We start from the raw sequence: 26,770 nt of genomic DNA, 5'->3' as shown, positions 1-26,770 counted from the left end.
TACCCAACCTTTCTTTCTTTGTTTGTTTGTTTATTATATTTATCGTTACACAATGTAATTATTTTCTGTGGCCCTTTACCAATCAAATGGACTAAGATAATGTCTCAACTCTAAAAGGCTTTGACAATGGACAATCCTGGTTTTACACCCCAGCTCTGTCACTTCCTATCGGTGCGGTTTTGTTAATCTCTCCAAGCCTCCGTTTTCTCTCACTCCATGCCCAAGCCTCTTGTTTACCTTCAGGCCAGCACACTCTCCTCCCCTTCAAACCTTTGTCTGGCCAACTCTTAAACAAGCTTTAGGTCTGAGTTGAGACATTTAGCTCATAAACATTTAGCTTCCTATTCACTCTCACCCCTAATCTGGGTTAGGTCCCCTCCTAGGTGGGGTAAAAGCATCCTGTATTTTCCTGACCACAGGACTTCGCGCACTGTCATTCAATGTCTGTACACTTGTCTTTCTCCTCTGTTGTTCTATAAGCTTCATGAAGGAAGGGCTTCTCTCTAGTGTCATTGACTGTGCCTGGCACTTAGCAGGCACTAAATAAACCCTTGTGAAATAAAAGTGTTTGGAATGGTTCGCAAAAGGCTTCCACCAATGAAAACCTATCGATCAATTCACTGAGGTTAGAAAGAAATATATGCACTTGGCTAACATGGCAGGTCAATATGAGAAGTCCATTTAAGCAACATTTCTCGTCATTTGCAAAACCCTGGTTGCATGCATTAACCATTATGCCAATGAACGTTCTACTACATCACAGCCAAAGGGATAAACTCCTCCTTGACAGGAAAACACTTATATCTGCAAAAGACAGATAAACTTCTTTTATCAGATAATGAAAATTATACAATCCAATAGTTGTATTTCTCATTTAACTGTCAAAAAAGTAAGATCTAAATTCAGTAACTACCATAATTAACTCATCTCAGATGCCTAATCATATCTAACCCTCTGTGCTCTTCAATTTTTTTGTCATGATTAACTTCCACTGGAATTTTTATATATCACTTTGTCTTCAAAAGACCAAAAAGTTCTCTGAATAATAAATAAAGTTCAGGTTTTATTTGCCCTCATTCTGCATTGGGGTGGCCTGCAAAGGGTCTCCTTTTATCCATCAGACAGGAAATGGTCTCTTGTTTACTGCATATATTTTTATATCCTAGATTAGATAAACAGTGCAATGTGATCACATTGACAACTAAATCCCTTATACTTTGCTAGAAAGTCTTAGTTGCCATATGGTTTTTTTTCTCCTTGATGCTAGAGGTTATAGGCTCCACTTTCTGGGCAGTCCCAGTCTTCTCATCTACCAGAACCTAGAAAATCTAAATCTCATTCATGTGGCCCTCCTGATTTCCCCAGCCTGCTATTTAATCTTCCTGGGTCCCATTCACCTATAATAATTGTTGTCAATAGGCAAGAGGGGGCGGGGATAAGGAAGACTCTTACTGCAGGCAGAGGATAAATATCCACTGTGCTTCACCACCCAGGAGTTAAGCTAGATATTGTTCATCTGTGAAAATAAAGAATCAGGATTTATTTTAGCAAGCGATTTGTGCAGAAGCAGAATGCATATGTTAAGTGGTGGAGTCTCTTCTCTTAGGACAAAGAGCGTGCTCATCAGAAGAGCTCTGGCCCCCTCACCCTGTGAAAGATGAGCCTACAAGTGGCCTTGCCGGGGAAGACACTGACTGTCTACTGATACCTCCTGGTCAGAATTATCTACTGGGTCTCAAACTATTCCAGTAATAGTTGAAGACAGAATTAAAGTATGGCTTTGCATTTAACAAAGACACCAAGCAAGGATCCTAAGCTGACGGTGGCTGCGGCGGTTGGCGCTGAGTAGCTGAGGTGGAAAAGGCGGCCACTGGGCCTTAGGCAGCCGGGAAACTTGTGCAACTTCCTCCTGCTGTCTCTTAAGGGAGAACCGCTGCTGGTGGCCGGTCGTGGGGGCTGACCGCCACTTTGCCCTTGGCAGGAGAGGCTGCCTCGTTTACAGGAAACAGCTTTGAAGTGTGGAGCAGGAAAAGAACTGTTTCTTAGGTGCAGCAGCCAGCTGCCCTATTCAGGAATCGAGGTTTCAGGCCGGCATAAAAGAAGATTCCTGGGAGCGCCCGAGCCACACCACGGGACCGAGCGAGCAGCCCGAGGCGGCGGCGGCTGAGGAAGGGGACGGGGACGGCGACGACGTGGAGGCAGAGAGGGAGCCGCCCGGCCAGGCCGAGCCACGTGAGTGACCCCCGGCCTGGCCCTGCTCAGGGGGCGGAAGCCCGCCCGGCTTCCACCTGCCCCACCAGGCCACTCACCAGCCCCGGGGCTGCCTACATTTTCTCAGGTGGTGGCGGCTCCAGCCCGGCTCAGCCGGGCCTGTCCCCCTCGCCCAGCTCGGCTCCTCACTGAGCCTTCCCACTTGCTTGCCCCGGCGTGGGGCTTCCCAGGACCTGCAGGCTGGCCTCCCCTCCCACTCCCTCCGCGGTTCTCTGGCGGGGCTGGTGGCATGGGGCATCCCCGGCCAGTGTCGGGAGGGCAAGGAAGTACGGGCTTGGCCGACTGTCACTCCACCACACCCTGGGCTCCGGCCCCCGGTAAACTTCCTGTTACCAGGAGGCAGATACCATCTCTGTGGCCACCAGTTCGGAAAAACGCCTAACCGATTTCTGGTTAGGAATAGTGTGGTCGGAGAGTTCCCGAGTTCGCTTGAACCTGGGGTTTAAGCAGGGTCTTGAAGGCCCAGCTGATAGATGAGGGCTTCAGAAGACACATCCCAGCCCAACCCAGTGCGCACAGAGCAGGGAGACATCCGGCTAGGAAGGCGGAAACTCAACAAAAACCACACACCCTGTGGGGTCGCCAATGCATGATCCAACAGCCTGGGCCGGAGCGCACGGAACAGCGAGAAGTCCTGCACAGGAAGTGGAAGCTCAGCAGAGACCACACACCCTGCGGTGCCGCCCTGTGATCCAGCAGCCCAGCAGAGTCCAAGCTGACAAGAGAGATGGCTCCCCGGAGAGGCCCAAGACCCGAGGCAACCACACACACAAGGCACTAGAAGCCAACTGAGCAGTCACGGAGGTAGCCATACCAAATTGGCAACCACAGCAACATCTTAGTTAGTCAATAGTCTCAAACCGGTGGACTGTGAAACCCCCTGCCACAATGAATAAACATCAAAAAAAAGATACCAGAAATACAAAAAATCAAGAAAGTACACCACCAAAAGTTAATAAATCTCAAACTCTAGATCCTATAGAACAAGAAGCCCTTGAAATGACTGACAAGGAATTCTGAGTGATAGTTCTAAGGAAACTGAATGAGATACAAGAAAACTCAGCTAGACATCATGATGAAATGAGGAAAAGTATACAGGATCTGAAAGAGGAAATATACAAGGAAATCAATGTCCTGAAAAAAAATGTAGCAGAACTTGCTGAACTGAAGAAGTTATTCAGCGAAATAAAAAACACAACGGAGAGTTTAACCAGCAGGCTTGTCGAAGTTGAAGAGAGAACCTCTAAACTTGAAGATGGGCTGTTTGAAATAACACAAGCAGACAAAAAGAAAGAAAAAAGAATCAAAGACATTCAAGAAAATCTGAGAGAGATATCAGACAACCTTAAGCGCTCAAATATCCAAGTCATGGGTATTCCAGAAGGGGAGGAAAATGGAGATTGCATTGAAAACATATTCAACAAAATAGTGGCAGAAAACTTCCCAGGTATAGGAAAAATCACAGATCTTCAGATCCAGGAAGCTCAACGATCTCCAAACGTATTCAACCCAAAAAGGCCTTCTCCAAGACATGTCATAGTCAAATTGGCAAAACTCAGAGACAAAGAGAGAATCTTAAAAGCTGCAAGAGAGAAGCGTCAAATCACCTATAAGGGAGCCCCAATCAGGCTAACATCAGACTTTTCATCACAAACCCTAAAAGCTAGAAAGGAATGGGATGATATTTTCAAAATACTAAAAGACAAAGATTGCCAGCCAAGAATACTTTACCCTGCAAGGCTATCCTTCCGAAATGAAGGGCAAATAGCATATTTCTCAGGCAAACAAAAACTGCGGGAGTTCACTACCACACGACCACCCTTACAAGAAATCCTCAAGGGAGTACTGGGTTTGGTTCCTGAAAAATAGCTACCACTGCCATAAAAACCCAAGAAAAATCTAAACCCACTAGCATAATAAAAATGGCATTCATGAAGAGAAAAAAAACAAACAAAAACACTATCTACAACCTAAGGAACCAACAAACACAGAAACCAAACAGTAAATCAGATAGCAAGGAACAAAAGACACCTAAGACAACCAAACAACCAATAAAATGCTAGGAATAAATCAACACCTTTCAATAACAACTCTTAATGTAAAAGGCTTAAATTCCCCAATCAAAAGACACAGACTCGCTGACTGGATTAAAAAGGAGGACCCAACTATATGCTGCCTACAAGAGACCCACCTCACCCATAAAGACTCACATAGACTAAGAGTGAAAGGATGGAAAAAGATTGACCATGCAAACAGAAAAGAAAAATGAGCTGGAATAGCTATTCTGATATCTGACAAAACAGACTTTAAACTGAAAACCATAAAAAGAGACAATGAGGGACACTACTTAATGATAAAAGGACTGATCCATCAAGAAGACATAACAATCATAAATATGTATGCACCCAATGTTGGAGCAGCCAGATTTATAAAACAAACTCTATTAGACCTAAAGAAGGAAATAGACACTAATACCAAATAGCAGGGGACCTGAACGCCCCACTGTCAATATTAGACAGATCATCTAGGCAAAGAATCAGTAAAGAAACACAAGATCTAAACAAGACTCTAGACCATTTGGAATTGGCAGATATCTGCAGAACATTCCATCCAACAACCTCAGAATATTCTTTCTTCTCATCAGCACATGGATCATTCTCCAGGATAGATCACATATTAGGTCACAAGTCAAGTCTCAATAAATTCAAAAAAATTGGAATTATCCCATGTATCTTCTCAGACCATAATGGATTAAAACTAGAAATTAATAACAAACGAAGCTCTGGAAACTATACAAACACATGGAAATTAAACAGCATTCTACTTAATGACATATGGGTCCAAGAAGAAATCAAGCAGGAAATCAAAAAATTTATTGAAACTAATGAAAAGAATGATACATCATACCAAAACCTGTGGGATACTGCAAAAGCAGTATTAAGGGGGAAATTTATTGCATTAAATGCTCACCTCAAAAGAATGGAAAGATGGCAAGTGAACATCCTAACACTTCACCTTAAAAAACTAGAAAAACAAGAACAATCCAAACCTAAAGTTAGCAGACGGAAAGAAATCATTAAGATCAGAGCAGAACTGAATGAAATTGAAACCCAAAAAACAATGCAAAAAAATCAATGAATCAAAAAGTTGGTTTTTTGAAAAGATAAATAAAATTGACAAACCATTAGCATGGCTAACAAAAAAAGGAAGAGAGAAGATTCAAATAATAAAAATTAGAAATGAAAAAGGTGATATTACAACTGATTCATCTGAAATACAAGGAATCATTCGAGACTACTATAAACAACTATACGCCAACAAATTTGAAAATCTGGAGGAAATGGATAAATTTCTGGACACACACAAGCTCCCAAAACTGAACCATGAAGACGTAGAAAATTTGAACAGACCAATAACAGTAAAGGAGATTGAAGCTGTTATCAGAAGGCTCCCAACAAAGAAAAGCCCAGGACCAGATGGATTCACAGCAGAATTTTACCAAACATTCAAAGAGGAATTGACACCGATTCTTTACAAACTATTCCAAAAGATTGAAACAGACACAAATCTCCCAAACTCATTCTATGAAGCAAACATCATCCTGATACCAAAACCAGGTAAAGATAGAACCAAAAAAGAAAACTACAGGCCGATATCCTTGATGAATATAGATGCAAAAATCCTCACTAAAATACTAGCAAACAGAATACAGCAACACATACCTAAAATTATTCACCAGGATCAAGTACGATTCATCCCAGGGATGCAAGGTTGGTTCAACATACGCAAATCAATAAATGTGATACACCATATTAATAAAGTCAAACACAAGGACCATATGATCATCTCTATAGATGCTGAAAAAGCATTTGATAAAATTCAACACTCATTCATGACAAAGACCCTCTATAAGTTAGGTATAGAGGGAAAGTATCTCAGCATAATTAAAGCCATATATGACAAACCCACTGCCAATATCATCCTGAATGGGGAAAAGCTGAAAGCTTTTCCTTTAAGAACAGGAACTAGACAAGGATGCCCACTCTCACCACTCCTATTCAACATAGTGTTGGAAGTACTAGCCAGAGCAATCAGAGAAGAGAAGGAAATAAAGGGCATCCAGATTGAAAAAGATGAGGTCAAACTGTCCCTCTTTGCAGATGACATGATCCTATATATCGAACAGCCTAAAACCTCTACAAAAAAACTCTTGGAATTGATAAATGGTTTCAGTACAGTAGCAGGATACAAAATCAACACACAAAAATCAGTAGCATTTCTTTTCTCCAATAGTGAACATGCAGAACGAGAAATCAAGAAAGCCTGCCCATTTACAATAGCCACCAAAAAAATAAAATACTTAGGAATTGAGTTAACCAAGGAGGTGAAAAATCTCTATAATGAGAACTACAAACCACTGCTGAGAGAAATTAGAGAGGATACAAGAAGATGGAAAGATATCCCATGCTCTTGGATTGGAAGAATCAACATAGTGAAAATGTCCATACTACCCAAAGTGATATACAAATTCAATGCAATCCCCATCAAAATTCCAATGACATTTTTCTCAGAACTGGAAAGAACTATCCAGACATTTATATAGAATAATAAAAGACCACACATAGCCAAAGCAATGCTGAGCAAAAAAAATAAAGCTGGAGGCATAACACTACCCGACTTTAAGCTATACTACAAAGCTATAATAACCAAAACAGTATGGTACTGGCATAAAAACAGACACACTGATCAATGGAATAGAATAGAGAATCCAGAAATCAACCCACACACCTACAGCCATCTGATCTTTGACAAAGGCACCAAGCCTATTCACTGGGGAAGGGACTGCCTCTTCAGCAAGTGGTGCTGGGATAACTGGATATCGATATGCAGGAGAATGAAACTAGATCCATACCTCTCACCGTATACTAAAATCAACTCAAAATCGATTAAGGATTTAAATATACACCCGGAAACAATAAAACTTCTTAAAGAAAACATAGGAGAAACACTTCAGGAAATAGGACTGGACACAGACTTCATGAATATGACCCCAAAAGCACGGGCAACCAAAGGAAAAATAAACAAATGGGATTATATCAAACTAAAGAGCTTCTGCACAGCAAAAGAAACAATTAAGAGAGTTAAAAGACAACCAACAGAGTGGGAGAAAATATTTGCAAAATATACATCTGACAAAGGATTAATATCCAGAATATATAAGGAACTCAAACAACTTTACAAGAAGAAAACAAGCAACCCAATTAAAAAATGGGCAAAAGAGCTAAGTAGGCATTTCTCTAAGGAAGATATACAAATGGCCAACAGACATATGAAAAAATGCTCAACATCACTCAGCATCCGGGAAATACAAATCAAAACCACACTGAGATACCATCTAACCCTAGTTAGGATGGCTAAAATCCAAAAGACTCTGAACGATAAATGCTGGCAAGGTTGCGGAGAAAAAGGAACTCTCATACATTGTTGGTGGGACTGCAAAATGGTGCAGCCTCTATGGAAAATGGTATGGAGGTTCCTCAAACAATTGCAGATAGATCTACCATATGACCCAGCTATCCCACTGTTGGGAATATACCCAGAGGAATGTAAATCATCAAGCCGAAGATATACCTGTTCCCCAATGTTCATCGCAGCACTCTTTACAATAGCCAAGAGTTGGAACCAGCCCAAATGTCCATCATCGGATGAGTGGATATGGAAAGTGTGGTACATCCACACAATGGAATACTACTCAGCTATAAAAACGAATGAAATACTGCCATTTGCAACAACATGGATGGACCTTGAGAGAATTATATTAAGTGAAACGAGTCAGGCACAGAAAGAGAAATACCACATGTTCTCACTTATTGGTGGGAGCTAAAAATTAATATATAAATTCACACATACACACAAAAAAAACTGGGGGGCGGGGGGAAGAAGATATAACAACTACAATTACTTGAAGTTGATACGACAAGCAGACAGAAAGGACATTGTTGGGGGGGATGGAGGTTTTGGTAAGGGGCAACAATAATCAACCACAATGTATATCGACAAAATAAAATTAAAAATTAATTAATTAAAAGAATCAGTACATAATTTTTCAATGGTTTGGTTGTGACTTTATTTTTAATGCTCCTGTCATCCTTATGTTTAATTGCAAAAGTCATTCTCAAACCATTTCTGAAAGTAGGTGGGATACACATCCTAAGTGAATAGAACTGGAACCTACTAAAATTTAGGCAATATTTATTTTACTTTCATTTTTTTCAAGAGTTTCTAGACTTGATCCAGCATAAAGATAAATCATCAAAAGCAAGTGATGAAAATATCCAAAGCATATAGCAATATAGGTTTAACTCTTCAACCAGAAATGACCGAGGTGAGACTTGTCAGGTATTCACCTGATCAGAGAAAATATGGCAAAAATAAGAGCTACCCGGCACTCAAGAATCAATGTTTAGAACTAGACAGGAAAGGATGAGATAATCCCACAGCAACACATTCCTACAAGCACTGGAAAGTTTAGACTACTACTAGGCCACTCGGACACATAAAATACAACATACGTCTACATCATATTGCACACAGCACAGTGGCAATCAATATTTATGGACACTTTGGGGATCTCTGTTTCTTAAGATTCCTTATTATCACAGAAAATTTTTCAAAACTACCAAAAGTATTCCAATCTTCCTAAAGTATCTAAACGCAAAGGAGACCATAATCTCTCAAAATCATACTTAGAAATTACAATAGGATTATTAGCTATGAGAGACAAACAAATTTATCCATTAACAAGTAGCACTTAATACTGAATGTCTCACTGCAGTAAGTAAGCAATAAATAAATTAGGATGGTGTATTAGTTTGCTAAGGATGCCATAAAGTACCACAGACCAGTGGCTCAAATGACAGAAATTAATTTCTTCACAGTTCAGGAGGCTAGAAGTCCAAGATCAAAGCATCAGCAGGATTGGTTTCGTTCTGAGGTGTCTCTCCTTGACTTGCGTCGGACAGCTGCCTTCTTGCTGTGTCTTCACATGGTCTTTCCTCTATGCACACTCACATCTGTGTCCAAATTTCCTCTTCTTATAAGGACACCAGTCATAGTGAGTTAAGGCCCACTTTAAAGACTTCATTTTAGGTACTGGAAGTTAGGACTTCTACATATGAATGGGGGTGGAGGGACACAATTCAGACCATAAGGGATGGCCCTGCTCAACAAACAGGATTATTTTAAATCCTATTGGGGTTTTCTTTACTGTTAAAAATTGACCAAAATAGTTCTATTCTTTTTTTGTCACTTAATGTGAACAGATGTGCAATCAGTAGGATTGCACCCAGCTCACTTATAATTTGATAATCCAGTGCTGTGACCACAGCAGCCACAGGGAAGAAGCCTTCAGGCAGACAGCCTCTGCATGAATCCCAGGCTTCAAGTTAGCAGGTGATAAAATTGGGGTAATCACATCTTCCTCATACGATAAAAGGAACTTAAATAGGAGAACATGGGTAAAAGGCTTAGTACAGTGCCTATCACCGTCATTACTATTGTAGTAGAAAGCCTTCCTTCTGCAGATCCCTTGAAATAGGAAAAAAGGCATTTAGCCCATGAGTTGGCAGGATCATAGAGACACAGATCCCTGAAGCGGAGAATGATGGACACGCATCTACTCTTAACTCCTCAGGACTAAAGCCCAGAAAGTGTGCCCAGCTGGCAACCCCAGCAGCAGAGGTGCGATTGGAAATCTTGACCCCAAATTCCCAGGCCAGTGCTTTTCCTGATTCCCTCTCCCAGATGTATGAGAGGAATTTCTGCAGCGAGACTGATGAGCAGATCGTCGCAGAGGCCAGCACAAACGGACAGACGGACCTGGCCAGCCAATCTTGGTTGAGGAGTCACAAAAATTCATGAGCCAAGACGCAGCCTCGGGCTGGAGGACAGGTCAGTTTGCTTCACACTGTCCCCAGCCACAGCTCCTAACTCCTGGTCCCATGTGCTCACAAAAGGAGAATGGGGAAGGAGGCCTGTTTCTTCTCCACATTTCTTCTTACAAAGCAAATTTAAGTCCATATTACAAATCTGCATAGCTGAGAAAATATTTAGCAAAGCGAAGCTGAAATCCCCCCTTGGAATCCAGCAAGTCCCAATAGTTGGTTTGCGTTCCATCTGCTGCTGATTGTTCGAGCTACTCTGAGGAGGGGTTCGCTGGTCTGGACTTACCCCAGAGTCTGGTGCTTTCCTGCTCTCACGCCTTTGCTGGCCCCTTCCCTGGAGAACGCGCCTCCCTCCCTCCTACCCACCCACATCTTTCACAATGTAGAGCACCTGTGGTGGCCTCTGAAACGCCCTGCCCATAAGCCCTCAGCAATCACTTCATGCTCTGAAGGAAGTGAGACTCCTTTAGTCTCTACCTGAGACTCCTGACCCGAGGGCTTTTCTTCTACCCAGGAGTAAGGAGCGAAAAGTTATTTATTGTCCCAGAAGCAGCCCTCAGCCAGTAACAGACTGGCATTGGTGGACAAAACTCCAGTTCCCTTGCCTCTCAGTTGGGTAACTCGGCATGATCTAGAGAATCACAGGCTGCCAGGGTTCCTCGTGGAAATGAGCCCCCATTGCCCACAGTAGTAAGCAGCTTGAGAATTCACCCTTTACTAGCTCTTTTCTCTCTCCACCTCACGTCTCCACTGCCTCAGTTATACCCAGCATCCTTGCTGCAGGGTCTGCTCCCAGGGGATCCCAAACCAGGGCAGCATCCCACCTTCCCCAGAAAAACTTTCCTCATCACCAAGGTCTCATAAGCACTTTCCATCATGTTTTAATGTAATTCATATACATTTTAATCTCATTCTACCTCTTCTATCACGGGCTCTAACCATCTAGATTCTGTGGCCACTGCTGTCCTGTAACAGTTTTATGCTCTCATTCCTTAACCTGCTGAGCCCACATAGTTACCGTACATCTTTTGACTTTTCCCTCCTCTGATGATTTAAAATAGTTGCATATAACGTGGCAATGATCACCCCATGGTGGAATGAAGTCCCTCTTTCCTCAGAAGCTCTTTTGGTTCCTCCAAGACAGATTTAAACTGTTGCTTTGCATTGCTTCGCCCCCCACGGATTTGTCACCCCACTTCCTCTGGGTGACAGAGACGCAAAGGATTACTCAAAGCCCATCTCTACTGAGCAGTGAGAGGCCCCGAAGTGGTTAATCTCCTGGAACCCTCAAGAGAGAGGCATTCCTTCCTTGAGAAATTAACACTGAATTGGGGTTCTCTTCCTGCATTTATTTTTTAGACCAGGAAGTTACAGGAAGAGAACAAAGGTGGGGTTGTAGTTTAACAATATAGGCTGGTAACTTTCAGTGAAACAAGCCAGATGCCATTCCAGTAAGGCAATTAAGTGGTCCTATCAACACAAGCTTGATCTTAGCAAACATTCCTTCTTAACAGCAATTTCTCAGTATCTTTACATAACAATCAGTAACTAGTCTGTCCTTGAACCAGCAACCTGCTGTGCCACAATTCTTATCTTGCAACAGAGACTTATAGCCTGAGGGAAATTTCCAGTCCTTGCAAGGTCGATATTTGAAAGTGCAAGGCTTTGGAAAACCAGGCCCTGTAAAGTACATATGCTTTATAGTATATTCCACATCAAACATTGTCTCGACTCTTCAGGTTTATTCTAACATGGACCAGACTTCTTAATCCCAGTTACTCCCAGCCATGAAAAGTCATTTGAACTGGGGACCCATCCCAGCAACACACCTCCTGCTCCAGCACAATTCCTTGTCCTCACATCATCCCAGTATTGCACATTCTCACTGCACTCAGAAGGCTCAGGACTCTGCACGGGGGAGATAGCACAGGATCTTATGGCATTGACTTTTCCCTTCAGAGACTTCCATTTTCTTCCAGTGCAGAAGTGTCCTCTTGACCTCAGCTCCTTTCTTACCCAGACTGGTTCCTGATACTTAACCACCCAAGTTATTCACCAGAAATCAAAGAGCTCTGGCTCTCCTGTTTTTCTCTGGGCTACCACCCATATTGAACCCTGGATCCACACTACATTCTACCCCCTTCACTCACACACTGCAGTGACAGAGCACTCAGATTTTTTAAAAAATAGTAAAAATAAAGTATTTTTTTAAAAAACACCAATACCACAGGAAGGGATATCTGAAGACTAATATATGTTACATAATTTCTACTGAAGGTTGCTTGTAAGTTCCTTAACTTGACCTTGGTGAGCTTCCTCACACCATTCCTCCTAGCAATTAGTCTAAATGTCATCATTTTCCTCATCAAGCCCAACCCACTCTCCCTCTCCATCCCAATCCTTACAGCAGATAATGCTGCTCCAAGATCTTCACAGACACATTTCCTCAACTCTACCCCCTCGCCTGTAAAACAATCTCCCGCTGCACACACCCTACTTTCATACCAGTACGAGACGAACTGTCGTTCCTGGTTCAAAACTAAATTCTGCCCTTGAGCTTGGATCTCACTGTCTTCCTTCTCCACCCAGACCTTGCGATTTTCTCCTCTTCCGTCTGTATCTTCAACCTCTCACTCTTACCAGCTGCATTTCTGTCTCTCAACTCACTCCTTGTCACTAAAAAGCCTTGCCTCGACCCCAGTGTTGTCTTCTAGCCCTCCTTTCTTCTCACCCAAACCTCCTCAATGGTACTTGCCATCTCCACAACACCTCCTCTCACTCCCTGCCAGCTGCTGTAAGCAGATTTCTGCCCCCAGGGCTTCACCAACACTGCTGCCTTCAGACCACCAGGCACTACGCCACTGTCAAATCCAAAGGGCAGTGTTTGCTCCTTACCTCACTAGATCATTTTGCTGCATGTGATGCTAGAAATCACACCTTTCTATTTTGAAACTCTATTTAATCTTTCTTCTGCTTCTACTCCTACTTCTCTGACCACTCATTCTCTATCTCTTCATGGGCTTCTCTTCCTCTTAACTGTCTTCCCAGCTTATGCTCTCCTTCTTCTATGTACCCTCTCCAGGTAACCTCATTCACAGGCACGATTATCACTAACATTTATATGGAAATGACTCCCAAGTCTACTGTCTCTAGCTCCCACCTCTCCCTGAGGTTAAATCCAGCTACCTCCTTAGGCACAGCCTCATGTATGTCCCAAAGTCCCTCAAATCTATTATGTCTATTCTGATGTGACACTCTCTTCCCTTCACCATCTGTTTGCTCCTGCTGCTGCATATTTTGACTGCATACCACTCTCCACCCATCTGTCCTATCAAGGCCCCTCTGGTGGCTTTAATTCTTCTCTCTGCCTTGCCATCCACATGGATGCAATCCTAATGATTTTATCAACCAAAGATCTTAAAAGCATTCCCTTTCCGTGCCTCTTCGCACTTCCTTTTAACAGGATTTCTATTAGTCTCAGTGATAATGGCCAAGCACCTGAGCATGAAATACCAGATCTTCCATGTGTTGAGCTGTCCCTAGGCCTACCTCTCCCGACTCACCTTCCTCAAGCCTGTAATTTACCAGGAAGTTCAACAAAAGGCTCATGCTCCCTTAACAGGCCACATGTCCTGCCTCCTTAGCACACACTAGCTCACATGTCTAGAAGACATTTCTCCATTCCCCTCTCCCTCTCATCCCCAACACTTCCCTTCCTGACCAGCACTTGATCTCCAAGATTCAGCTCAAGCATCATCTTTCCTAAGATGCCTTTTCACACTCCTCTTGCCTCTCCTAATTCCATGTTAGCCTCTAGCAAAACACATGTCACACTCTTCCAGAATTACACATTTATCTATCAATCTTCCCCAAGGAAACTCTTAATTCCTCAAGGCAGGGACTGCTCATAATAGGTGCTCAACTTGATTCCTCCACATGTTAAGTGTTAGTGATAAATAAATCCCGGTATGTTTCCAGACCTCTAAGGACCCTGGGCTTCCCACATGACCCTTTCCCTTTCCAGATGACCATATGATGTCTATGTGCTATTTGACTGGAAGGCTCTACTATGGTTGTGATATTTACCAAAAAAAAAAAAAAGAGAGAGAGAGAGCTGCATTAGGAAAAAAAAAAAAAAAAAGAATATGACAAATAAATATAACTATATTACAAAAAAAAAAAAAAAAACACAGCAGTGTTGGCTGCTATCATCGCACTACAGTCTGAAATGACAGTCTCTACTGCAGTAGGAGTTAAAGGAATAGAGGACTTAAACTAAAATTAGCTATATCTTGCCACTCAACATAGCCTAAGATTTGGCAAGACAAATCACTTAGGCAGGCTCACTGCTGACACAGCATAGTGAAACCGAACTCAACCAAAGAGGAAAACCTGCAATACCTTTAACACAGGAAATTCTGAATTCTGCTGATTCATTCCGACTTAAAGCTGCAATAACACTTGAGTAAGGAGCATCCAAACTGACTCTGCATTTTCTTTCTGCAGAATTCACTGAAGCTGGCATACAAAAAATTTAATAGTTGTTCTCTATAGTCTTTTGCAATTTTTCAGAGAGTGGCTGCGGTCACCTATAGTGTCTGATAGCATTACATGGTATTTTTCTTGCAAAGATGCAGTCCTGGTCAAAATACCGGTGAGAGCTTAAAATACTGAGCGGAGTTTCTATAACTAAAGAAAACCACATAGGAAATCTTTTTCACCAAAGAAAGGCTCAGTGCTAGCTCTATTTGAGGCTAAAGAGCCCTGGTTAAGTCAATAGCTCTTTTTCACACTTTGTACAAAGACATCTGTACAACTGGTTCCAACTTAGGAAACAGCATTTAAATATCAACCTAAACACACGCTCAGAGACAATTGGGTAAATTTTTATCAGAACCAAAATTTCTAAGAAACCATATTAGAGAAAATGATGAAGCAAAGAACTTTCTCAAAATAGGTTCTATTTGCAAGTCATCACTTGCTTTGTTCTTCCTACAGAAGTCATATGAATTGCATTATAAAAGGTAAAATGGAAGAAATTTCTAAACTGAAGTCTAATTACACTTGAATTAGTAATGTATCATACTTCTTATATATAGTGATGATTACAGTTATCATGTAATTAGCTAGCATTACTTCAAATATTTATTCCATTTAAAATCATAATATGTAAGTGTTGTATTTGAGATGTTTAACTTGTTAAATGTTAAATGTCTTTTCTTTCAGGAAAAGAAAAAAAAGGCAGAATTTGCTGTTCCGACTTTTACGTTTTTCTTTAAGTGCTCTATAACATATAATCAGCTAGAAAATATCAGTTGCTTCAACAACAGACATTATTTTGACTAAACAAATATCACAGAAATGAAGTTTTATTGTACCTGCTTCTTAACAAGATAATGACTAAATACTTACTTGTTCAGTATGAGGTCAAGAATGAATTTGGAGCCAAAGGCTTCAATCTGGAAGCTTGCCTGGGCCAGATGGACAGCCTATAGATTCAAAAAAACAGAAAGAACCTTAATTACTTTCCTGTCTGTAAGACTGATTATATTCATATCAAGAATGATATTTATATTCATATCAAGGAACAATTTTTATGTATCAATTCATTTCTTTATGTATCATTAGGTAACAATTCATTTCTTTAGGAGACATGGTCAATTGTCATGGCTTTGAGGAGCAGATCTAAATATCTGAGCAGCAAAGAATTAATAAAAGACAACCAGTCCTTTAATATGAACCCGTTGAGTTAGAAATTAAGAGCATATTCTGCTGGACTTCCAAAGTGTCTGTGATGAATTATGCAAAAGTCTGACTAATTAAAGCTTGATTTGAGCCTATTCTGTGCACAAAGCTAACCAATTCTTTCTGCCCACCTAAGTGAAAAATCACACTAGCATTATGCTCTTCAGCAGGAATTGGAACTTTCTCTGGAGTTTTCTCTAAATGATGCATCAGCAGAATGTAACAGCAAAATGGGATAGCACAACCTTCTAACTTCGGAAAGCACTTAGAACCTGGCCCTTTGTGAATACTGAAGGTTAAAGTCCTCCTTTAAAAGTCACATAATTACAAATACTGTCATTATTATGCCTTAATCCAACACACAAAGATAATTCCATCTAAGCATGAATCATATTTACTAGGTGTGAAAGATTATTATATCTCACAGAAGCCTCTTGAATGATATAAATTAATAAATCAATAAGTCTTTTCAAAGTATTATCCAAGATAAAACTCTCCTCTGTAACCCTATCAAAAAAAAAAAAAAAAAAAAAAAAAAAACAAGGCTAAATGCAACACCTACACCCCCCTCCCCTGACTCGAAAACATCCTTCCTCCAGATTTCATTCCTCAGGCACAGGGGGCGTCACAGTCATCTGTGAAATGCTCTGTGCATGGAACTGGACAGCGGCATGAACATGCCAGGCATCCCCTCCTGGTACTTTCCAACCCCACCTTCCCCCCAGTTCCACCCCATGCTCCCTCTTCGTCCTCCCCCTCCATTTCTGATTACTGTAACCCTCCCCATCCTTCCAAAGCACCCCGACTGCACTTCTTTCCATGAAGGCCTCCTTCACAAGCACTCTGGGATGAACTTTGTCCTCAGGCTTCGGAGCACCTTATTGTTCCTCCCTCTGTCTGCTGTGCTGCATGGCCCCCTCCCACACCTCCCTGGACAGTGAACTCCACCACACCTATCACAGGGGTCTTGCAAACAGGTGTAGATTAATGATCCATCCCCCAAAATATCCAAACTTTCAAGTAATTCATCAAAAATTTATTGTCAAGACCATTTTGCCATGCCAAACCCATAAAACACTGTAAATAAACCACAACTTCTACTTCCAGTGAAGCACAGATGCCAATCAGATAGTCATTCAATAATAATCAATAAGTAAAATTTTTAAAGGAAATTAACTAATATTAAAGTTTAAATATAAAAGAATGAGAAAGAGAAGTCTTCTGAGTCCTTAAAAACACAGGATGCCAAGCCAAATGCCAAACCACCATGTAGAACAGGGTCACCATACTTTTCCTGACCTTCCTGCATCCAGACAACCACATGAGAGAGAAACTTCTGTCTTATCAAGTGTGGTATGTGTCACCTGCAGCAGAAACACTATATATCCAGTGCAAATATAACATACTGTTTAATGTAAATTCATTCTGCATCTTGAAGCATTAATTTTTACATGAAGATATTTATACTGGTGAACAATTTGTACAAGGGGAGATTTTTCAGCTCTGGATCCCCAAATCTTTTTTTTTTTTTTTTTTAAAGTCTGTAAAACTTACTTCCTGAGCATAAGATAGGTCCTTAAGCACATTTTCTCTTAAGAATATTATATAGTAGAGAAGAGTTCATTAATGACTCCCTGGCCTAAAGAGCTGATAAATATACCTCCTTCGGCATCTTAAGAGGAACCTGACAGTCACCCAGTAAAAGGCTCATTTTACAGGAAATAAGCAATGAGACAAGTAAACCACCGAGGACACCCTGTTGCAAAATAAGATAGTCTGGTGGTAACCCCCATTTTACAGAATTGTTGGGTGTTATACAATTTGATGATTGTTCGAAAAAGTTTATACCGAGTCAACAGGACAACCTTCAGTTTCACAGAATTTAATGAAAGAGCTAGCAATAATATTGGGCTTTCCTTTTGCTTCTTCATTCACTCATTCCACATATATGTATCAAGTCCCACCTTGTGTATAAACATGGCTGAGACACAGCCCCTGCCTCCAAAGAAGCGGCAGTCTCCAGAGATGCAGGCAGAGCTGCCAGCCTCAGCTTGTCTAATGGGCCACAGGGACCAAGGCTGAGCCACACCCAGGGACAGAGGGGCACAGAAAGGCTTCACAGACAAGGGCCTATCTGAACAAAAGTTCAAAGGATGAATAAGAATCCACCTGTCAGGTGAAGAAAAGACATTTAGGACATGGAGGAAAATATTTACAAAAATAGAGTCAAAAATCAATGTGGGGGCCACCCCCGTGGCTTACTTGGGAGACTATGGTGCTGGTAGTGCAGAGGCCGTGGGTTCGGATCCCTATATAGGGATGGCCAGTGAGCTCACTGGCTGAGCGTGGTGCAGACAGCACCAAGCCAAGGGTTATGATCCCCTTATCGGTCAGAAAAAAAAAAGAAAAAAAAAAAATCAATGTGAGAGGGAAAAATCCTTCTTTAATTTTTTAAAAAATGAACATGGCCTGTAGGAAAAATGGCTTTCAGAGGAAATGTCAAACAATGAAAAGGTGGGCTGGAGACTGGCAAGCTTTGTATGATGTGCTCAGTGACGTGTATGACCGTAAATACGTACATGTGGCCAAGACTGTGAGCTTTCCTCTAAGTGTCCATTCCCCCCACTCACCCAGCACATGCCATTATCATCACCATGATTCAAACGTATTAATGGATTACGCTCCAGAAATACTGAAGCAATTTACCACGCCAGCAACAATGTACCTGTTTCTCCACAGGGGTGGAAAAAATCTGATTTTATTACCTTTACCAGTAAGAAAGTTTTAACACTTTATTTTAATCGTAAGAGGCAGCATGTTTTTCTTTGAAATGATTTAAGATTTCCTCACTGTATTCTTTGCACATGTATCAAATGGAATCAATATATTCATCTAATATATTTGTATCCATTTTAAGTAATTTCACTACATAGGTCTGTGTTATTTTTCTCACGTTCTGTTTCTCTTTCCACTGCTATACACTCTGCACCTGTATATACAGTACAGATTCTTCTCTATACCAAAATAGATACCTGACAAGTACTGCTTTTTTCTATCATTCCATTATTTCTGCCCTGTCTTAAACCCAATTTAAATAGCTTTTTAACTTCTGGACTCTTTATGTTATTCCATTTCAATGTATTACTTTTTCTTTAACAAAATACCATACAGTTTTTATAAATGTCCATTTTAAATATGTTTTCAAATCAGGTAAAGTGAGTCCTCATCATTATTGTTTTATAAATTTTATCATTGCGTATAAGTTTTTTCTACATAATATTAGCCCACTTCTTACAAGTGGTAGAAAATTGAGAAGGATGGCTGAGATGAGAACAAAGTTTTAAAGTATATAGCGATATCACTTTTGGTTGATTTAATATGATTTTAGGGTTAACTCACTGACCAACATCACTAAAACTCTCTGCAAATACAAACACTACCTACAGTATTGCTCTTCCTTTTACAAAGAAGGAACTATATGGTGAGGTTTAGAAATGTGTTCAGGAATACAATAGTCAGATCATAAAAATACTTTAGAGAAGAGTCCATGAACCACACATGAGGTCATAATCAGTTATTTTCTCCTTCGGGATATCTGTTAAACAGATATCTGGTGTTTGTAAGGACATTCACTATAATATCACTGTGGAAGGACACAGGGTTTTAGAGCCAAAAAGCATCATTTCACGACAAGAATGAGCACATCCCTGGGCTCAGAATTATCACCCTGAAGGTCTGAGAACAGCTGTTGCCTAAGCACTTTGGTGTTTTTCTTTTGACTCAGAATCTGGCACAAGGAAATTACAGGAGCTCTATAAACAAAAACAACTAAACTCAATTATATACACAAACCTCCTTCACTGAGGAATAATTTACACATCTTAACAATGTGCTTTTGTTTTTCTGTTACTTATTTCTCCTAGATGGCACCTGATGGCATCATGTTAAATAACTTTAGAAGACTGTTATATCCTCAGCTAAGATTTTTTACACCTTATCACCAAGCAATGTTATGCTGTTAAGCAATCACATATGCTCAATTTTGTGTCAGGTACGTTACATAAGCTGAAGGGACACAGTTATGTTTTCTTGGGACTTATATACCAGAATAGTTAACATGGACAAGACAACAAGAGAAGAATAATTATCTTACAGAAATGAAAAGCAGGCATTTGCAGGGTATACATGTTTTTATGCAACTATGCTTCACACATAATAGATCTTCAAACAGTATTCTTTACTATTTGGCAAGGATTTATGAGTTCTGCAGAGTGTATGAATTCCTGTAAGTGGAACTGCAAATGGGAAATGGTAAGTTTACACTCTCCCAGAATTCAGAAATATTACATGAGGCTGAATTTCATAATTCAGTAAAAGTTGAGCAACTTGGAGAAACGGGTATCTATGCTATCAATCACTACACTCTCTGAGCATACATTTTACTTTAGAATGACATACACCATACATGGTTTGGGAAACAGAGGAAAATTTTGAAGTGGTTGCACTGCTCTTAAGATATATTCAATTTATTTAGGGAGACGCTCATTTAAGTAACGAAGAAAACATGTTCAGAGTGGCCTATCAGTAAGACAAGAAAATGCTTTACAAATGTAGGTAAGAAGCCCTGAAGGGTATCAAGCAGGCCTGAGCAAATGCTGGTGGAATGATTCAAGCTCTGCTTCCTAAAGAAGAGGGCTGTGGACCTGGACTTCTAGGAAAGAGGGCCCTAAAGAGAGCAAAATGCAGTAATTAGAGTTAGAGGCCAGGATGAATGAAACTGGAATCATGGAAAAAGTAAAACAGCTAAACAGGTGATCACAGTGGGACTATAAGTCATATTTTCTTGTTTTTATTTCCTTCTCTGCTATGATAATGTAGCTTATTCTATGTTTATTAAAATATTTAAAATATATTGAAGGTATGCGTGTGTGTGTATGTGTGTGTGTAAACTATAACATTTTCAGGAAGTATTTTCTTTTCCTTTAACTTGCTGCACACTGCTCCTTCCCTAACTCTTACGGTTGTCAATAGAGCCTTCAAAAGTTTCTACTCCATTTTACGCAAATACAGTGGGAAAAGTTCACAAATTCTCAAATACCACTTCCTTTGGAGATTCAGAACATTTTACGATGTTTCAGAGAAGACAGATCTGGAAATTCACCAACTAACAAGAAGGGAGAAGGAGAATCAGCTACTCAGATACTAGAGGGAGCCGTCCTTATTGTAATGGGTTGAGCTGTCAAGACAGAGGACACTTCACTGGAAAGTCTTTTGCCAACTAGGCTGCTCAGTATGTTTTTCTTTTCACTTAAAAACAAGACACACAGAATCCAGTAACCCAAATAATTAAGTACCAATAAGAAATAAACTGTGAAGTTTAAATTAAAATAAGTCACTTTCTTTAGATCATAGAGGCTTTTCTGCAGATGACTAGTCCGAATCTATCCAGTAGTTGGAGAAACACAGAAGTCCAGCTTGTGGATCTTTCTTTCTATAAAATGCAAAAAGTCCAAATGCATGAATATATATCTTAGGAGTTTTGGGACCCAAAAGAAAATGTCAATAGAGCATTTGCAATCTGGTTCTGACTCTTATGCTAAGTTGGCACATTGGTGATCACACAGATTTGTGTTATAATAGAAATTATAATGCCTCATATTTCCTGTGTTTTAATCACCTCAAAACACTGTCATGTCTACCCAGGACAACACAGCACCCCCCAAAATTGGCAAGGCAGACATTTTTATTACTTTTATGGAAGAAAGACATTTTAAAAAGGCATAGACAGGTTAAGTGATGTTTTTGACCAAGGTCACACATCAAAGAAGAAATATGAGGTGTTAGCTTCAGCTCAGTGAGAAAAAGTACCAAGTTTATGTCAAAAGTCCTTAAACCTCCAAGCTTCAATGTTTCCTGGTCATTAAAATGTAAATAATAATAGCTTACTAACAGGATGTGTGTGAGGATTAAATTATACAATAATTTAACAGAAAGATCCTAGAAAATGTTGGCCACATCAAAAGAGCTCAATAGGGCCGGCCCGTGGCTCACTCGGGAGAGTGTGGTGCTGATAACACCAAGGCCACGGTTTCGACTCCTATATAGGGATGGCCGGTTTGCTCACTGGCTAGCATGGTGCTGACATCACCAAGCCAAGGGTTAAGATCTTTAAAAAAAAAAAAAAAAGAGAGCTCAATAATTTAGGAAGAAGACAGCAAAATAGAAGGAGAAAGGGGAAATAAAGAAGAATATAATAACCTCTTGGAAAGAGTATCAGTCAGCCCCACCTTAAAATTCTCTCCCAGTATACAGCTGGCCACCTTCTAACAAATTATAATGCGCATTCATACTCTGCAAAATTTGTAAATTTTATATTTTTTATTGCTAATTACCACTATGTACTATGCTTTGACCTTGTTCAAGTTGTCGTGTCTTTAAAATAATATGAATCATTTTCCTGAGCAGTGGAACAGCTGCAAATGTTACATGAAGGCAGTTTTGCAAATTAAGGTAATTTGCTGAACATTCTTGCCAAGATGCATTTAAATAGGTAGTTCGTGGGAGAGAATATCATCATGTTTCCTTCCAGCATGTTCCAATTCACAATATTATGGGTTAACCCATTAACAAATTTACTGAATATCTACCTTGTGTGAGATACTGTGGCAGATGGAAAAATATAGAAGAATTAGTATTTATATCAAAAAGTTTATAATCTGGTTGGGGAAATGAAATGAGAAACCATAAACAGCGGAAAATGCGTCAATTAAATAATAAGTATTATTTATAAAGATGCCACATACAATTTAAGTATGATTAATGACGCAGTGTGGAGTATGGGCAACAAGCAGATTTGAATTTGAGAAGTGAAAAGGCTGGAGAGAGCTGAGCACAGATTATGGGGAAGCCCTTGTCAGCATTTAAAGATAAAATTCACATAGCTCTAGGACTGATTTAATAGGACGAAATTTCAAAGTGTTTCTAAGTCTTTGCTAACAAATAGATGCTTAACAAACACGCTTTCAAAGTAAAACACAGGATGCCTTCCATTCTGGAGTGTTAAACTGTAATTTGGATTGTGGTGAAAATTAAACATGACAGTTTATCATAAAATAAAGCATTTCACGAGATCAATAAGTAGTGTGAACACATTACATGTCCAAAAAGTGCTAATGCATTTTGTTAATTCATCTATCTTTCACCCTTAAATGGGGAAGCTAAAGTCATATCTGTTAAAGGATATTACAGATACAAGACCAAAACATCAGCAAAGCACACTCTTCTCACAGGCCACAGATCAGCCCCTCCCAATAAAGAAAGCAGATCATTGTTTAACTTTGTTCCCTGGGCCCATCTATCCAAGTAAGATGGAACTTCTGCTCTTAAAGAAACCTTGCCAATATTCGATTATTCAATCTGATGATACAGAAAAAAGGAAAGCATGGATTTATGGATTTGTGAATTTTAACTTCGGATCAAATCTTTTACAAGAGCTCTTTTGTAAATAAACCAATTTTAAACAGATTCCAGATTCATCTTTCTCTCTTTTCTGACCTACCCTCAGTTTGAAGTGCTCTTAAAGTTTGATAAAGACAAAAGACACACACTGAAGAGAAAGGGAAACAACAGGCATTGATAATCCAAATAGGTATTCCAGTAAATAAATCATGAGTTAGCTGTACTAAAAATTTATTTTTAAAATTCTTCATGGCCAGTCAAAAAAGAGAAACTACATTTAATATTATGGAGGACAAGGCAGGTGTCAAACTAAGATTTTCCTAAGTGGTTATTCAGCAACCCTGGAGGACTCTACAACAACACACTTTCACTGACAAAGCATCTTTGGACATTTACATTAAATGTCTTCTATACATTTACCATTAGTGATTAATGTTTGCTGGATATTAAACTGACAATGCCAACTAAAGAGAGATTAAATCACAAGCTTTCAGAGCACTTGCTATCTGAAAATGGGAAAGCAGCACATATATCACTAACAGCTGTATTATTTAGCTTTCATATATTTTCTGAAAGACGAGTAAAAATACAACTATGACAACAGTTACCATGGAAGCGGTTTCTTTCTGCTGCTTCCTGAATAGTAACATTTAATTTGATGTATTAATCTCGTAACTGAGGTGTGATTCACCTTGTTCTTTTTCCTCACCAATTCCTACACCACCAAACTGCACAACTCCAAGGAAAGCTCCTCTCTCAGCTGACACTTTCCTCATAATGCAAGAACATATTTTGTCTTGCTAGCCAGAATTATTGTACACCCACTAAATAATTTAAATAAAAGAATAGAAATAGAGTATAAGTTTTGGAAAGCAAAAGACAACAAGATCCATGCTTAATGTCTGTGACTCATTACAGGACAGTTTTCTTAATGTGCTTATACAATGTTAATACCAACCCAAAAGAAAAAAGCCTCCTGTAAGGTAATGCTCCCTACTTCCCGGGTCTGCTACTCTGGTCCTTGGAATGTTGGTTCTAATAGCCCAGTGGACTCGAGTCAATTCAAATATCTATCCAGGGTAATAGAAGGTTCTTTAACTTGGGTCTGTATGATGACCACACAAAGATTAGTTAAGAATAAATAATTCTGAAATATGAAATAAGGATTGTGGTCATTATATAGTTCACTTGGGCATTTTTATATCTAGCAAACCTTAAGTGATATAGAGAAGATTAACTTTCAGTTCTCCCTCACTAAGAAACTAATGAAAACATGTAAGCAAAGGAAGCTGAGCAGACCTGTCCAGGCCAGATCTCTCTTCTCTTGAATTACAGTAGCTTCCCCCTATCCTCAGGGGATATGTTCCAAGACCCCCAGCATATGCCTGAAACCGGGCATAGTACTCAAACCTGAACATACTATGTTTTTCCTGTACATACATACTTATGATAAAGTTTAATTTATAAATTAGGCACAGTAAGAGATTAACAATAACTAATAATAAAATAGAACAATTATAACAATATACTCTAATAGAAGTTAAATGGATGTGGTCTTTCTCTCCTCTCAAAACATCTTAATATTTTCAGACTGCGATTGACTATAGATAACTGAAACTGAGGGATGTGAAACCACAGATAAGGGGGCACTACTGTACCTTGATTCTACTGATCCTCATTGCTGGGTCTCATATTGCTTCTGCCAGTGAGTTTTGTTGGGATCTCTATTCCAGGGCTGTTATTCCTATTTGCAGAAAATTTTCAGGCTCTGCTTTTAAGATTGTTCAAAGTCCATCCTAAATATACAGCTATTTGCCAATGGTAATCCTAAGAGGTCTTTGCTTTTCTTGACTTCTACCTGCAAGATACACGTCACAAGTTGCATACTATTACTGGGATAGAGCATCCTTTTGGCATCCACAGCTATGGATTAGAGAGCTGAGTGTTCTCTAGTCCTCATCTGTGTCTGGCTCTGTCCTTTGCTCTGAATTCTGACCTTATCTATGACTATGGATGGGTTGTGTTTTGCCTTTTTGGATGGAAAGAGTAATTTGCAAATTGGTTATGCCAAAAATGGATTTCTTCATTTTACAAAATTGCAGGTGTAATTAGACTACCTAAGTAACACCATTAAGGCCTGTTCCTGGACATAAAGATGCACAATTGTCCTGTTTCACAATTTTATTCAAAACAATTACGTGCACTACATATACTTTATCCAAAGCTACATGTGGAAAAGCTAATATAGATGTGACCTCATGTTCTCTAACATCCAACTTCCATAGAGTTCTGCAAAAAATCAACCACTCAGCCTGCACTCACACAATTTTTGAAACTAACATTTAGAATATTGACCACTATGCAGAATGTCCCACCTATTTTAGTAAGCAAATGATAGATCTCACCATGTCCACATAAAGTTTTAGGTTTATTAAAACTTCGTTTTTCTTTCCAAAAGAGAATACAGAAATTACATAGAACCTTGAAGACATATAGAAATAAAAATAGTACTTTGGACTACAGTCATGTGCCACATAACCCCATTTTGGTCAACAACAAACTACATATACAATGGTGGTCCTATAAGATTATAATGGAGCTGAAAAATTCCTTTTCTATGTTTAGATACATTTGGATACACGAATATTTACCATTGTCTTACAGTGGCCTACAGTATTCAGTACAGTTATACAGGTTTGTAGCCTAGAGCAATCAGCTATACCACATGGCCTAGGTGTATAGTAGACTGTACCATGTAGGTTTGTGTAAGTGCACTCCATGATGTTTGCACAAAGACGAAATCATCTTTTGACACGTTTCTCAGAAGGTATCCCCATTGTTAAACGATGCATGGGTATATATATCTATCTCCCCAATTATATACTGCCTCATTGGCTTTTATATCATACACGAAATCATTTACTCATTCAACAAATAATGATGTGTGCCTGCTGTGTTTCAAGTGGAAGCCCTGATCATCTGGAGTTTGCATTTTAGTATATGTGAGGGGAGGGGATAATATAATCAACAAATAAATACTTTTAAAGTAAGTCAGATGGTGAGAAGTACTATAAGTAAAAAGATTAAAGTAGATAAGAATAAAAGAGAGTTAGGGATTGTATAGTACAAAGAGGTGACAATTTTAAATAAGATGGTCAGAGGAGGACTCCTTGAAGAGGTGACATTTGAGCAAAGACTTGGAGGTACAGGAGCAAACCATGTGGATAGCTGAGGAAACAGAATTCCAGGCAGAGGGAAAAGCCAGTTTCAAAAGCCCTAAGGCAGGAGCATAACTGGTTTGTTCCAAGAATAGCAATAAGGCCAACTGGGGTCAAGCGGAGCCAAGGGGAGTG

The 26,770-nt window shown here is 39.8% G+C and overlaps 1 protein-coding gene across 1 annotated transcript in view; it reads right to left on the bottom strand.

The window, feature by feature from the left end:
* The window catches only part of ADAM23 (ADAM metallopeptidase domain 23), a 171,965-nt gene that overhangs the window by 123,508 nt on the left and 21,687 nt on the right, over nt 1-26,770 (bottom strand). The window contains exon 3 of the mRNA XM_063111068.1: nt 15,627-15,703. Coding sequence (XP_062967138.1) covers nt 15,627-15,703 — 77 coding nt within the window. The remainder of the gene's footprint in view (nt 1-15,626; nt 15,704-26,770) is intronic.

The sequence above is a fragment of the Cynocephalus volans genome, chromosome 1 (genome assembly GCF_027409185.1).
Source record: "Cynocephalus volans isolate mCynVol1 chromosome 1, mCynVol1.pri, whole genome shotgun sequence".
Classification (NCBI taxonomy): domain Eukaryota; kingdom Metazoa; phylum Chordata; class Mammalia; order Dermoptera; family Cynocephalidae; genus Cynocephalus; species Cynocephalus volans.
The sequence above is the reverse complement of the archived record's forward strand: the minus strand, read 5'-3'. Positions and strand labels throughout refer to the sequence as shown.